The following is a 15,480-nucleotide window of genomic DNA, read 5'->3' as shown; positions in this document are numbered from 1 at the left end:
TTTTATATTTACTCTCCAACCATAAACAGCAGTGAGTCTGCAGGTGTGAGCTTGAAAACTAAAGCTGTCAGGAGGAGGTGACGCTCGGAGTGTGAGAGTTTACTCTTTACTTTTATTCACAGCAGGAACGTTTTTATGAGCAGCACGTTCAGCGTACTTTAGTTCAATCACTCAGACTACGTTCGCTTGGACTGGGATGACTGCAGTGATTTGCTCCATTAGGCTGAAGGACAGGAAACTTCAGTCTCAAATATCTACTGTGCATGCCTCACCTTAGAGATCAACAGCAGCAGTGATTTAAAAAACAGTTCTGTGTCACAAATCACCAGAATAATGATCATCTTAAAAGTGCTAACGAAGCTGAGCAGAGCGCGTCCAGGCCGGGGGTTGCTCGGTGAACCTGCACCATGTCCCTCCACCAAGATGGTTCACTACTCGAGGCGCTTTAGTCCTCTTTGGTGACATCTGGTGGCCAAAAATATGAACAGCAGCTTGAAATGAGCCGCCTCACTGTGATCACCCTCTCTGCATTAGCAACTTCTGTTTAATATCAGGCTATCGGTGTGGTGCATCTGTTTTACGGTTATTTGATTAAAAACTCATTTGTATGAAACGTTTGAACATGGGCGTGTCCAAAAGAAGCCCGTGTCGGGCTCCAGAATATCATGTGACCAAAGATGAACTCTCTGAAATGACGTCAATGCTTCATTATGTGATTCGAGCTGTTGAAAAGATGCACCACCAGCATTGGTTGGGACTATGCTTGTGCCGTGAGGTCATTCCAGACCATCTTTTTGTTTGCCTTATGTGGAATATCCTTTTGAAGCGATCACTTTTCTTTCTCCATATTAATCAAATCAAAGTTGATGTAAGTCTGTAGAGATCTCTTTGGGCATTTCTGGTCATAAAGCAACATTGTCCAGTCTTCGGCAGTAACACAGGAGTTACAGGAGCAAAAATTGGAGAAGTTTACATCCTTTTTGATTGTTTTCAATAATCACCCAAATATGTAGTTTTAACAGGTATACCATTAATTCTGACAGATTTAAATGTTTGAAAGGTAATAAGACAGACTCATTTTCAGCCCTGACACAAGTAGCTGTCTGCTCACATCGTGTGTATTCGACAGGAAAATTGCAGTGTCATCAGTCAGGTGTGCCCATCTCTATCTAAGGGTGGGATACCCTGAAACTGTCCTTTTTTAATATGCACTCCATAATTTGTGCATAAATTGGATGCAGTTGTTCGCACTACACCCAAACATTCACCATCTTCACTCATGCGGCCATCCCACTGGCGCCAGCTGAAGGCTGCCGAGGTCGAAGCTGACTGGAACAACAAATTCGTCCATGATAACAGGATTGTTGTCAGAACTCTTTGTCCCTCCTTCAAGGCCGCCAGACCTTCGCTTAACCGGGCGAGATGACACTTTCTCTCAGCTGAACACGGGATAAACATACACACACAAATGCACACGCATGAAACATGTACACTGATACTGATACGCCCTCACTATCACCCCCCCCCCCGAATCCAACACCTCCTCCCAGGTTTACCTCCCATCCGATGTGGACAGTGGATCAGCTGGAGGTGCGATCGAAGATTGCAGCGGTCCCAGATCAGCTGTACACACTGGAACACTCTCCCATGTTGCTGTCTGTGTTTTATTGTGATATGGTGTGATGATGATTCCTGGATTATCCTTTTGTGTTACATATTTCAATGTTTTTTTCCTCGCTACCTAGCCTGACCTGTCTCCCCAATGTGATGTTTGTGTATTGTATGTACGGTCTGTCATCTCGGTTGTGGGCAACTGCAACTGACAAATAAAGGCCATCCCATCTCAACTAGCTAACATTACAGCCAACAGCTAAAACATTAGCACTAAAGACCTACACAGAATACATCGCCATAGACATACAAATAACATAATTTCAGTTTGATGAGTTTAACTGCAAAGCAGATAATGCTATCATAAATTGAAATTTTTTTTTTAAACTTACTTTTCGCAAGCAAATTACTTCTTTTCTTCTTAAATTGTCCGTGTTTGCCAAAATGTGCTAATTTTTCACATGTGATAGAAGAACTGAATTTGGCATGTACAGAATGAATCGCATCATTTGAAACTTAGCTCTGATTGGAGAAATTGGAAGTGTTAGAACTGACCCACATTACGGTCTCCTCTACTACTGGAATTCCTTTCTTGCCTATGGAGAAATTTATCCATTTGTATTTTCTGAATGAGCCAAATATGATTTTTGGTAAATATATTTAGGAAACTATTTTCACTTTCACATATTGAATGAATAATTCTGAGTTTTCTAATAAAACATTGTTCAAAGTTTCTTTTATGTTAACTAAAGAAATATTTTGGGCATTTTTTCCGCTGTTCTCACCGTTTCCTCCTAACAGCTTTAACATCTGACTGACGGTGAGATTATCGTTTAGACAAATTGTTTTTTCACATAATCTTATTATTCTAGAAATAATTTTAATTTCTCTCTCGTTTGTCTTTAGAGAAAGCATTTTCCTTTTGAAAAATTTCTGATATCAAATTTCATTTCCATAAAAACTCTTAAATAGTTTTTCTTGTTAATAAGTCTCAGGGCTTAACTTTGGATTAATTTAGTTTCCAACAGTCTTTATTCTGAATTTGTCCAAATAATTTCAAATCAGTCTAAACTGGACTGCTTTATGGTCACGGATATGTTCGAGCTCGGATGATGTTTGTTCATGTGGGCATCTATCCATGCTTTCATTCATCACTGTGTTGGAATCACCTCCATATAAAAGTTTAGCTGAAGGACATGAAAATAACATCTGCCTTATCGTCTGTGGTTAAAAATAAATATACATTTTATAATTAAAGCCATTTATAAAGTGTGACTGATCAATATCAACCAAAAGTGTAATCCATTGTTCGCTGATGTTGCAGTTTAAGTGTGAACCGCTGCAAATCTGCTGTCACCAACAGAAACGTGCTGCCTTTCTCACTCTTCTTGTTCATTATTTATTGAGCTTTTAAAGAGTCACATTTTATTTGAAATTAAATTTGTGGACTTATTTCAGGAGTTTTGGATTTTCATCAGTTAACGTATTTATTTTATTTTTGCTGTTTTATTGTGAGCTCGCAGTATTACTTTTCTTCTTATTTGGTTTCTCTTTAATGTTTTATGCTTTGGCCGGAGGGTGTCTATTCTATTTCTAGTCGCTTCTACTGAATGTTTTTGCTGTGCCCGCTTCGGCCTGCAGGGGGCAGCCGCGGCTCAGTTTACGCCTTAAAGCGGAACTTTTGTTTCCGTGTTGTGTTTTCTCAGGAGCGTTAACAGCTGTGAACAGCAGACGGCAGGGGGGTGGAGGGGTGTGTGAATCGATTATTGCTCAGCTATCGATCTCAGCACCGTGAGGTCCATGATGCAGTGCGGCTGGCCCCTCATGGGTCCGCTCAGGTGGCTTCACTACCTTAACAAAGAGGTGACGGTGAGAGCGGGAAAAGGCGAGGAGCACCGCGGCTGGCTGTTAAGCGTGGACCCGGTGTCCGCCAGGTAACGCGCACGTGGAGCCTAATTTGTAAATCAAACAGCTGATCGTGACGAACGAGTCGAGTTTTTTTTCAGCCGTTTCCTGTGAACTTTGACCTTAACTCGTTTAAGTTAAGTTTAAGTGTGACTCCTGATCGTCACGTGGCTCTGACCCTTGTCTTCCTGTGCCCTGCAGTGTGGTCCTGGTGTCCTTTGGTGAGGCGGTGGTGGTGCGGGTGGTGATGGGTCACGCCGTGGAGGCGGTGGAGGTCCTGCGAGCGGCTGCTGATGATGAGACGGCGAAGAGTCTGCGGTCGGTCTTCCTCCCCCCGCCGTCCCCTTGCCTGGACCCCAAGGAGCTGCGTCAGCGGAGGGATGCCGTGCGGCGGTGGCTGCAGGAGAACCGGATCCCCGTGGAGGAGGAGGGGGAGGAGCTAAAAGTGGCGGGCGTCCTGACGATCGCTGCGCCCTATAGCGCCCACGACTGCAGGAGCTCCAACCAGATCATCCTGGACCGGATCCAGAGACTTATCGGGATCCAGGACTGTACCAATCAGGGGTTGCCACTCTGAGCTGGGCCAATCACCAGGTTAGTGTGTTGTTTGAGCTCCGCCCTTTTGTCATTTGCAGATGTAATCTAAATAAAAGGAGTTTCTAAGTGACTCACTTCCTGTAAAACTCACCTGTCCCACAGACTGACGAGTCACCAATCGCCATGATTAGTTACGTCAGAGTGGGAGGAGTTTTAAATATGTGCATAATTTTAAAAGATAAACTGGCTTTATTGTGACAGGCACAATTTCATTTCAGGTGAGAAGAGACCTGCAGCAACCACAATGAACCAGGAAACCAGAGTGCTGGCTCACCTGGGGTCACCCGGGGTCAGGGTGTGCACGGGCGGATTTCAGTTTGTCAGACTTCAGTAATCAATAATTATTGATCTGCTGTAATCATTGACACCTGGATGTCGCTGATGTGATTGAACATCACCTGAATCACCTGCGTCAGTATCAGGTGTCTCCGGTCTGTCCTCTGAGGAGAACTGAGTTCTGCTCTTTATTTGCCTGTGGGAATGACTTGCTGCAGACTGATTCCCGGAGCGTTTTTGTAAAAGTTTCGTGTCGTTTCATACTTTGTAAAACAAATTCAGACTGGAGTCAAACTTAAACCACGAGCTTTGATCTTTGTCAGTTTCAGTAAACATGGGGATGAAACGTCTACCGAGTCATCTAATCACTGTAAATAAACTGTAAGGTAATTATTGTATCTATGGTAACAAGACACCCATCCCTCCACGCATTTATTTCAATATGCTCTGCTTGGTTTTGTTTGTTGAATGCAGAGCAGAGAAACACTTGTATCCTGGGGCTTTGTGTGTGTTCAATGTCAATAAAGTTAATTGAAACCAGCCCAGCGCCACCTTATCTGCTCTTTAAGTGATGACATGATGAATCCTGCTCCCGGCCCAAACTACTCTGCATTTATTAAGTCTGTGTTTTTAACATGTTTTAGTGCTTTGTATATAGTTCAGTTTAATCTGAACAAACCCCTAAAAACAGTCAGTGATCACTATTGTCCCCTCTCGGTTTTTATTACCATTGTTCATTTTAAAGCTCAGTTTTTAAACCCTATCTACAGCCCAGCCCATGCAGCAGTATAATGACTAACCTCGTATTGTGGATGGATTATCTCAGTTGTTCTCCTGACTGAAGTTTGGTCCTTTTACAGCATCTTGCCATGCGACTGATATTGTCTCTAACCATCAGGAACCCTCACGTTAATTTTTATCAAGCGGAAAAGTGTTCGCGTTCATCCTCCAGCTTCACTGTGTTTATGCTAACATAGCTGTGTTGCTAGCGATCACGTAGCACATCATTATACACCAGCTAGCCCAACTTTGGTAACCTTACAAACGTCACTGCTGTTTAGTTTTCTGTCTTCATTTATGTTGGAAGTGATAGAGCCGTACGTTTAAATTTGTTCATAAATCTCTCAGTCAGAACATGCTATATCATGTTTAGATGGAAACTGGCAAGCTAACTTCCTGCTAACTTCTAACTCCATTGAATTTAATAAATCCTGTTTTCATGGATGCCTGGATGTTAAACTTCATAGTTACACCTGGTAAAGCAGCAACGCTGATCATTTTATTAAAGATGAAAGAATTTAGACAGTTTTTAACTCTCAGTGATGCTGCAGTGATTGTTTGGACCTGAAGCAGAGTTTGAACCCAGACACGAATAATGATGTCAGACTTGAAGACCACCCGCTGCTGCAGGGGCAGTAGATGTGGAGGAGCCCACCTACAAAAACCAGCCACAGTTCAGTTCAGCAGGTAAAATAAAGACCGATGAATTCCAGGTTTCTTCGAGCTCAGTGAAAGAAATGTTTATTCCCTTGTTTTTGTTTACATCACTAATAATGACATCACCACCATCTTCTTCATCAGGTCCACCTGAACCACTGCAGTACCTGTGTGGCTCCAGGCCAGTACCTGAGGGTCTCGTCCCTCTGAGGTCTGAGCTCAGAGATGTTCAGAATAAGAGCACATTTTTGTTTTACAGTCAGTCTCAGTTCGAAGCAGTCAGAGCTTCCTGATTGGTCCATCACACATTTTTACTTTCTTCTGATCCAATCAGCTGTAGTGTTAACTCAGTCTCCTCCACAGCCTGTCCAATCAGCTGTCCCTGAACCCTCTGGAACTCCAGGCTGTCCAATCGCACAGAGGGCGTGTCCAGCATGGGGGCGTGTCCAACAGAATCCCTCTTGTATGTCTTTGGGGGGAGTTTGGGAACACTGTGACGTGGAGGCACAGGGGGGCCATCCAAGGTGAGGGGAGGGAGTGGGGGGAGGGGTGGAGAAGGCAGGGGTAATTTCCTGGAGGTGGGGGTGACAGGAGCAGGGAGAGGGGGTGAGGAGGACAATGTGGTGGGGGTGGAGCAAATGGAAGTTGGGCCAGAGATGTTGGGGGGGAAGAAAGCCTGAGGCAGGAGGTCACAGCGGGGACGACCCTGAGGGGGGGGCAGGAGGTGTAGAGGGGAGCTGAGGGGCTCTCGTGGAGGCAGGGAGGGGGGGCTGTCAGGTGGTGATGATGACAGTGACGAGTAACGAGAGGGGTGGAGCTTACAGGTGGGCTGACGAGGTGGAATGGCTGGGGGGCTGTCCAGCTTTGACACCATCTGTGAGGGAGAAGGGAGGGGGGGGGGGTCAAATGTCACATTCAAATGAACCTTTATCAAGATTGAATTGAGAAGGCGGCGTCAGACAACAGCCCCGCCTCCCCTCACCACAGACCTTTGTTTACATTTACACCATAACAGGACGCCAACAGGGGCCCGTTCTTCGTACCTCGCTAAGTAAGTTAGCTGGATTAGATTGTTGACGATTTCGCGTGATCTTGGATCGTTCGGTTCTCCGAAGCTCATCCGGGACTTGCTGTCATAGCAACAGATCCGTAAGTGTAAACCTGCTCGGGAGCAGGTTTACTTTATGTAAACAGGATTAGATCGCGGCCACGCAGGTATGTCTGCTTCATTTATATGAAAGCAACAGCGATATTCCACCACTGTTTCACCATAAATAAATAACATCAATGTAACTAAAGATAATGCAGTACTTGATCCTTTCATTGATGTCATACAGATACATACAGGTCATTTCCTAAAAAAAAGGGAAATGTACTATTAACATTCTATTACATGTATGTGATTATTACAGATGTAATTCATATGTCAGAGTAGTAATAGTAAATTACTTCGTGTAATCAAGATGAGAGACCACGGCTATAAAAGCGAAGGTGGATTTGGGAAGCCTGTCGCAGCCATGTCCTGTCCGTATACGCGAGCCACCCATTGCGGAAGGTGCAAGATTGATAAGGAGAGTTTCCAGAATTCAGCGTATATTGCGGGACAGACAGGATCCTTTAGCTCAGCGCGACAGTGTGCTCATAGAGAGCTATCGATATTCCCGTGAGGATATTATTTACTTAACCAACTTGTTGACGAGGGGGTGCAGGACCACCACCTGTCTTTTTTTTGCTCTGCCCTTTTCTTGGTTGCTGTTATGAACAAACAAACAGATTATTCCAGGGTCTCTTTCCAAGAGACGAAAAGCAATATAAGTGATAAATATTACCATTCTGTAGAATATTCTTATATTTCACTTTTACTTGTTCCCATGTTCTAGTGGGTCCTGTTGTGGCTCTAATGTGAAAGAGGATATAATGTAATATAATAAATTTACCCTACCGCCTACTGGTGTTGGCCAGAGGGGCCGATGGCGCGATATGGCAGCCTGGCTTCTGTCAGTCTGCCCCAGGGCAGCTGTGGCTACAACTGTAGCTGCCTCCACCAGTGTGTGAACGTGAGAGTGAATGAATAGTGGCATTGTAAAGCGCTTTGGGTGCCTTGAAAAGCGCTATATAGATCCACTCCATTATTATTGTTATTATTAAATTACTTACGAGTTTAATTTGTCAGCAACTTTCTGCCAGCCCTCTCTCCTTGCTTTTGCAGCCTTTGCAGTGTTCCCTTGTGTTCTGATTAAACTCTGAAACTCCTGAAATCCCTCACTCAAGAGTTCTTGCTCTGCTGCCGAAAAATACTGGACATTTTCGCTGACCAATCAAAGGGTTGCCGATCAATGTTTCTACTATCGATGCGTAGCCCCTGTTAAGCCACCCAGTGATCTCACATTACTTCATCCAGCTGTACTAATCGTCAACAACAGGTGTGTTCGGAGAACCGGATTAGCGAGCTCACGGTTAGCGCGATGGTTTGATCTTGGATGTGTCATTTGATCTTGGATGTAGTAAGCGAGGTACGAAGAACGGACCCCAGGTTGACACAGCAACAACTACACCCACAACAACAAGGTGGAGGTTACACGTCTGGGCTGGAAAAGCCGCAGAACCACAGGAAACGCTCCTCCGGGTCTATAAACAGCTTGATGTCTGTGAAGGTTCTCAGTCATCCAGGTCATCGTAGTCAAAGGAGCTTGCAAAGAAAAGCGTCTGGACTTCCTTAAGTTACTTGAAGACGTTTCACCTTCATCCGAGAAGCTTCTTCAGTTCTAAGGTCAAATGGTGGAGAGTCCCAGATATAAACCTAGTGGGAGTGACCCCCCACAGAGGGACAAAAGGACCCCCTGATGATCCTCTAATCGCCTGAGCCAAGGTGTGAAACTGGGTGTGGGTCCCAATCAGCCAGAGTTTCGGGTGAGTTCATTGTGAAACCTGGCCCCACCTTATCATGCGAATTCCTGAGGTCAGAAGAGCCACCTCCACAGGACAAGACTCAGCAGTCCATCTGCATCTTAAGGATAAAGGTCACTCTTTCGAGGATGCCAATGTTCACATTTTGGACAGAGAGGACAGATGGTTTGAAAGAGGAGTGAAAGAAGCATCTATGTCCACTGTGAGCGACCATCTTTGAACAGAGGCGGGGGTTTACGACACCAACTCTCTGCCATCTATAATCCAGTTTTGAGATCCCTCCCCAGACGCCTTAACGCCCACTCACATCCTGGGCCATCTGACCTCAGGAATTCGCATGATAAGGTGGGGCCAGGTTTCACAATGAACACACCTGAAACTCTGGCTGATTGGGACCCACACCCAGTTTCACACCTTGGCTCATGTGATTAGAGGATCATCAGGGGGGTCCTTTTGTCCCTCTGTGGGGGGAAACTCCCACTGGGTTTATATCTGGGACTCTCCACCATTTGACCTTAGAACTGAAGAAGCTTCTCGGATGAGAGGTGAAACGTCTTCAAGCAACTTAAAGAAGTCCAGACGCTTTTCTTTGCAAGCTCCTTTGACTATAAACAGCTTGAAGCTAAAAACAGGTTCTAAGAATTTGGTGGTTGCTGCTCTGTGATACACAAAGAACAGAAGGAACCCTGAAACGTTCTTGCAGTCCAAAAGCTCCTCGGGCTAAAGCAAAGAGGGTACCTTGGAGGGGGAAGACTCAGCAGGAGCCGACTCCGGTCGTCTGCGGGGAGGAACAGGAGGAGGAACGGGAACATCCTCAGAGGCCCGACTGAAGCTCACCATGGAGGAGACCGAAGAGGACCCTGAAAATTACCAGATAGACACTGTTAGAACCAGGAGAACGAACAGGAGAACCATACAGCAGCCAGCAGCAGATTGGTTTGTTGCTCGTTAACTTCACGCTTTAAGTACTTCAGGGCTCCAGAGTGCGACCAACTTGGTTGCACATGCGACCTAATTTCTCAATGCTGCGACTAAAAAAAAAAATTTAAAGTCTCAGCAACTCTGAAAGTCTCCATGTGATTAACAACAGACACACATTATCCACATATCGTGGTTTAAACCATTCAGAGATGGTCAGGGGCGGGACCTCTCTGATTGGCCGTAATCCAGATATTCCTGTAGGCCTTGTGTGTATGTTTGAAAGTGTAGGTCAATAGAGAGGTGAGTAGGCAACAAAGGCTGTCACACTTGGTGTTCGCTCGCTCTGCGGTAGAGTATCACTTCCTGTTCCTGCTCAAACACAGTGGTGTTTCTGAGTAGCTTATCTGCTTAGCAATTTAATTAAAATTTTTTATATACATTCTTCTTTCATAGTATAATCTTCACGTGCTTCATCCAAAGCACACTCTGTGTACTCACTACCTAACTTATAGCCAAAGTATTCACTCACTGTGTCTTTACTGTTTTGCTAACTTAGCTTAGCTCGTAGCCGACTCGTTAGCACCATGGCTACTTCACCTGTCCCTCCTGCACTTTCTTGCTCATTGTGTCAGATGTTTAGTTACTCCTCGGCCTCCTTTAGCAGTAGTGATATCTGTAACAAATGTAGCATATTTGCAGCTCTGGAGGCCAGGATTACTGAATTGGAGACTCGGCTTCGCACCCTTCATTCACCCATAGCTAGCCAGGCCCCTGTAGCTGGTGCAGCCGAAGATAGCGTAGGCCCCGCTAGCTGTTCCCCGGCAGACCCCAAGCAGCTGGGGAAAGAGGGCGGCTGGGTCACGGTGAGGAGGAAGCATAGTCCTAAACAGAAGCCCCAGGTACACCACCAACCCGTTCATGTGTAACCGTTTTTCCCCACTCGGCGACACACCCGCCGGGGGCATGTGAAGCTAGAGACACCGGCAACCATAGTCAACTGTCTTCCAGGGGCCAGAGCAGGCGACATTGAAGGAAATTTAAAACTGCTGGCTAAGGGTAAACGTAAATTCAGTAAAATCATAATTCACGTCGGCAGTAATGACACCCGGTTACGCCAATCGGAGGTCACTAAAATCAATATTGAATCGTGTGTAACTTTGCCAAAACAATGTGGGACTCTGTAGTTTTCTCTGGTCCCCTCCCCAGTCAGACCAGGAGTGACATGTTTAGCCGCATGTTCTCCTTAAATTGCTGGCTGTCTGAGTGGTGTCCCAGAAACGATGTGGGCTTCATAGATAATTGGCAAACCTTCTGGAGGAAACCTGGTCTTGTTAGGAGAGACGGCATCCATCCCACTTTGGATGGAGCAGCTCTCATTTCTAGAAACATGGACAAATTTATTAAACCCCCCAAAATATTAGGTCTCTCTCCTCCAAGTCTCTGTTAGTACATGACTTAATAATTGATCAACAAATTGATTTACTCTGCCTTACAGAAACCTGGTTGCAGCAGGATGATTATGTTAGTTTAAACGAATCAACACCCCCGAGTCATTCTAACTACCAGAAACCTCGAAGCACAGGGCGAGGGGGCGGTGTGGTAGCAATTTTTCACACCAACCTATTAATCAACGAAAGACCAAGACAGACTTTTAATTCATTTGAAAGCCTGATGCTTAGCCTCGTCCACCCCAGCTGTAAAACTCAGAAACCAGTCTTACTTGTTATCATCTATTGTCCACCTGGGCCTTACACAGAGTTTCTGTCTGATTTCTCAGACTTTTTATCTGATTTAGTTCTGAGCTCAGATAAAATAATTATTGTGGGTGATTTTAACATCCATGTAGATGCTAAAAATGACAGCCTCAACATGGCATTTAATCTGTTATTAGACTCAATTGGCTTCTCTCAAAATGTAAAAGAACCCACCCACCACTTTAATCACACTCTAGATCTTGTTTTAACATATGGCATAGAAACTGAACATTTAACAGTGTTTCCTGAAAACCCTCTCCTGTCTGATCATTTCCTGATAACATTTACATTTACAATAATTGATTACACAGCGGTGGAAAGTAGACTTTATCAAAGTAGATGTCTTTCTGAAAGCGCTGTAACTAAGTTTAAGAATATAATCCACCCACTGTTATCATCTCCAATGCCCTGTACCAACACAGAGCAGAGCAGCTATCTGAACGCTACTCCAACAGAGGTCGATTAGCTTGTTAATAATTTTACCTCCTCACTACGTACGACTCTGGATACTGTAGCTCCAGTGAAAACTAAGGTCTCTAATCAGAAGTACCTGACTCCGTGGTATAATTCTCAAACATGTACCCTAAAGTAGAGCTGGGCGATATATCGAGTTTTTAAAAAATATCGATATATTTTTATACGAGATATAAGATCTGACAATATCGTTTATATCGATATAGTCTATGTTACGTTATAATTATACTTGTGGAGCCGCAAGTTTGCCTCTCTTTCGTCCACTTTCGTCTTTACGTTACTCGGCCTCGCCTCTCCTTCACTGAACACAACTCCCCCTCCTCCCCCATCGCTTCACCTGCAGGAAGCAACAAGATGGACACGGCAAATCTCCTTTAACGAGTTACTGCGCATCGCCCCGTGCATGGGGCTGGACGGCGTCAATGTGTTAGCTAACCACGCTAACGAGCTAACCACGCTAACGCCATGCCGCCCAGAGGTGCTGCACAGCCTAAAATCCTTGCATTTTCTCAAAAGTTGACAGCGCGCCTTATGTATGAATTCTGGTTGTGCTTGATGGCCGCGAACCGATTTTATGTGGTACACGGCGCTCAGCAATCTGTCAAAAAATGTTTTAGTACGACTTTGGTAAGCTACGGAGCTGCACCGCTTGATGGATTGTCGGAGCATTACGGCTGAGCCTCGCGGAGTGATACGTACTGGGCTTCAACGTAATATTACCCTACTGTGTATAAGGACCATAAATGGCACCTGTTAAGAGACGTGGTTGCGAAGTGGATTTCAAACTCAATGCTGTCAGTCACGCAGTACAAGTTGGGAACAGAGCAGCTGTGAAATCTGTCTTTGTTATTGTGCTCGTCTTTTAGTTTACATTTTGACTGCACAATTGTGAGCTTTTTGTTATGTACAAAAACAACATTGTTTTCTTTTATTTATGGAGCATTATTATTTAATAAATGCTCATAATTTATTTTTGAGTAAATTTTATGTACATCTGCTCTATGTTAATAAAAGTGCCTGTGTGACATCTGGGACACAGCTTTGACTAAGAACTCTCTTTTTGTTCTTACTTTATGGCTTTAAAAAAAAAAAAAATCGAGATATCTATCTTATATCGCCATCCAGCTAAAAAATATCGAGATATGAATTTTGGGTCATATCGCCCAGCCCTACCCTAAAGCAGATGACTCGTAAGCTGGAGAGGAAATGGCGTATCACAAAATTAGAAGATCATCATTTAGCCTGGAGAAATAGTTTGCTGCTTTATAAGAAAGCCCTCCGCAAAGCCAGAACTTGGGCTGGGCCATATCATACAGTTCACGGTAATACCGGTATAATGTTGGGCAACGCTGAGAAAATAAAATATCGCGATAGAATATGGCTAAAACACGCATGCCCAGTGCCTTTGTTTTCATACGCACATGGCCGAAAAAGCATGGCGGCAACGGAGAATGAGAAGGGGGAAAGCGCATCATTGAGCGAAACCGATGAACTGGTTTGTAAAATGCTGCAACTTCAGTGATGTGGAACTGGCTTGGTGTCTGTCCGTCAGATACTCACCAAAGCACATTTTTTTGTACAACATGCAAGCGGGCCGTCGTTATTGCCGTATTTGTCGGTCTAAGGTGCTCGTAAATCTGGGAGTAATCTGGGTCCTAAACTCAGTCTCATTCAGGTCCAAAGTCAAACGATCACTGCGGCATCACTGAGAGTTAAAAACTGTCTAAATTATTTCATCTTTAATAAAATGATCAGTGTTGCTGCTTTACCAGGTGTAAGAATTAGGTTTAACATTCAGGCATCCATGAAAACAGGATTTATGAAATTTAACAGAGTTAGAAGTTAGCAGGAAGTTAGCTCGCTAGTTTCGCTAGTTACCTAAGCATGATATAGCATGTTCTGACTGAGAGATTTATAAACAAATTCAAACGTACAGCTCTGCTATCACTTCCAACATAAATGAAGACAGAAAACTAAACAGCAGTGACGTTTGTAGGGTTACTGAAGTTGGGCTACCTGGTATTTAATGATGTGCTACGTGATCGCTAGCAACACAGCTATGTTAGCATAGCATAAACAGTGAAGCTGGAGGATGAACGCTAACACTTTTCCGCTTGATAAAAGTTAACGTGAAGGTTCCTGATGGTTAGAGACAAATGCAATCCTATGGCAGGATGCTGTAAACGGACCAAAATTCAGTCAGGAGAACAACTGAGATAATCCATCCACAATACGAGGTTAGTCATTAATATACTGCAACAACATGGGAATAGTGCAGCCGTGATAGAATACAGCATTAATGAATCAATGGTACAGAAGTGGAGGAAGCAAGAAGAATGAGTTTAATAAAGTTTGATTTATCTGACTGCTTTGTTTCGCTTAATGTGCCTTATAATCCTGTGCAATTTTTTGTCTGAAAAATACGTATTTGACGTTTTTATTTGGCACACTGCAGTTTAATGTTGCAAAGCAGGTCTTTTTAACTTCAGTGGATATTATACATGGTTATGCTCAGGATATGTCAGCCCATTTCTACTGGAAATGCCTTTTGGTTAAACTTTCAGCAAGGAATTTGCATTTGTACTGTTACATTTTTATATAGCTTTAATGCACATAAAAAACAGCTGCTTGTTTAAGTGAAAATACATTGATGGGGGTTTTTTGCGCTAGCAAAGTTGTGGAGTTGCATTTTGTCTCGCATCAATTATATCGTTATCGCAAAGTTTCAAATATATATCGTGATAAATATTTTTGGCCATATCGCCCTGCCCTAGCCGGAACATCTTACTATTCATCACTGATTGAAGACAATAAGAACAACCCCAGGTTTCTCTTCAGCTCTGTAGCCAGGCTGACAAACAGTCAGAGCTCTTTTGAGCCAACCATCCCTTTAACGTTAACTAGTAATGACTTCATGAACTTCTTCACAAATAAAATTTTTATCATTAGAGAAAAAATGACCAATAATCATCCCACAGATGTAATATTATCTACAGCTACTCTTAGTACCATTGATGTTAAGTTAGACTCTTTTTCTCTAATTGATCTTTCTGAGTTAACTTCAATAATTACTTCCTCCAAACCTTCAACGTGTCTTTTAGACCCCATTCCTACAAAACTGCTCAAAGAAGTCCTGCCATTAATTAATGCTTCGATCTTAAATATGATCAACCTATCTCTAATAATCAGCTATGTACCACAGGCCTTCAAGCTGGCTGTAGTTAAACCTTTACTCAAAAAGCATCTCTAGACCCAGCAGTCTTAGCTAATTATAGGCCAATCTCCAACCTTCCTTTATATCAAACATCCTTGAAAGAGTAGCTGTCAAACAGCTAACAGATCATCTGCAGAGACTTATTTGAAGAGTTTCAGTCAGGTTTCAGAGCTGTTATGTTGCGGGTCACATTGACCCAGCACAGAAGAGATTTCACATGTCATCTGCATGACTACAGAAAACGAAAAAAAAAAAATCAAAATTATAAAAGAAAATTGTAAAATAATCAATGCCATTGTTTCTAACACTTTTGGATGAGTAAATTTGCCCTGGGTCAAATTAACCCAGGAGCATAATTGGTGTTCCTAGAAACCAACATAACAG

At 43.6% G+C, this 15,480-nt stretch overlaps 3 protein-coding genes across 11 annotated transcripts in view; 1 reads left to right on the top strand and 2 right to left on the bottom strand.

The window, feature by feature from the left end:
• The window catches only part of LOC101487749 (reticulon-3-B), a 10,375-nt gene extending 6,581 nt beyond the window's left edge, over positions 1-3,794 (bottom strand). For 4 of the 5 annotated variants that reach the window (XM_023154195.3, XM_004574019.4, XM_023154197.3 and 1 more), the window contains exon 1: positions 3,695-3,794. The gene's annotated coding sequence lies outside the window, so the exon portion shown is untranslated. Of the gene's footprint in view, positions 1-1,556; positions 2,301-3,694 lie in introns of those variants that run through there. The other variant, XM_023154196.3, reaches the window with a different exon arrangement.
• gemin6 (gem (nuclear organelle) associated protein 6) lies at positions 3,113-4,929 on the top strand. The gene is made up of 3 exons (XM_004574008.6): positions 3,113-3,545; positions 3,718-4,110; positions 4,332-4,929. Exons 1-2 carry the CDS (start codon positions 3,412-3,414, stop codon positions 4,091-4,093), a joined length of 510 nt encoding a protein of 169 aa, XP_004574065.3. The 5' UTR covers positions 3,113-3,411; the 3' UTR covers positions 4,094-4,110; positions 4,332-4,929.
• A 717-nt stretch (positions 4,930-5,646) lies between these two features.
• Positions 5,647-15,480, bottom strand: part of sos1 (son of sevenless homolog 1 (Drosophila)) — a 42,985-nt gene continuing 33,151 nt past the window's right edge. For all 5 annotated transcript variants that reach the window (XM_076885343.1, XM_076885344.1, XM_024802830.2 and 2 more), the window contains 2 exons: positions 9,472-9,593; positions 5,647-6,700 (listed from right to left, as the gene is read on the bottom strand). In XM_076885343.1, coding sequence (XP_076741458.1) covers positions 6,128-6,700; positions 9,472-9,593 — 695 coding nt within the window. In that variant the 3' untranslated portion in view covers positions 5,647-6,127. The remainder of the gene's footprint in view (positions 6,701-9,471; positions 9,594-15,480) is intronic.

The sequence above is a fragment of the Maylandia zebra genome, linkage group LG6 (assembly GCF_041146795.1).
Source record: "Maylandia zebra isolate NMK-2024a linkage group LG6, Mzebra_GT3a, whole genome shotgun sequence".
In the NCBI taxonomy this organism is placed as follows: Eukaryota; Metazoa; Chordata; class Actinopteri; order Cichliformes; family Cichlidae; genus Maylandia; species Maylandia zebra.
This window is presented reverse-complemented; position numbering and strand designations above follow the sequence as displayed.

What these genes read in the sequence shown, in the direction of transcription:
- gemin6 (XM_004574008.6), top strand. Translation starts at nt 3,412, where the DNA reads ATGATGCAGTGCGGCTGGCCCCTCATGGGTCCGCTCAGGTGGCTTCAC. An exon ending in GTGGACCCGGTGTCCGCCAG is followed by an intron (nt 3,546 to 3,717) that starts GTAACGCGCACG and finishes TGTGCCCTGCAG; the next exon opens with TGTGGTCCTGGTGTCCTTTG.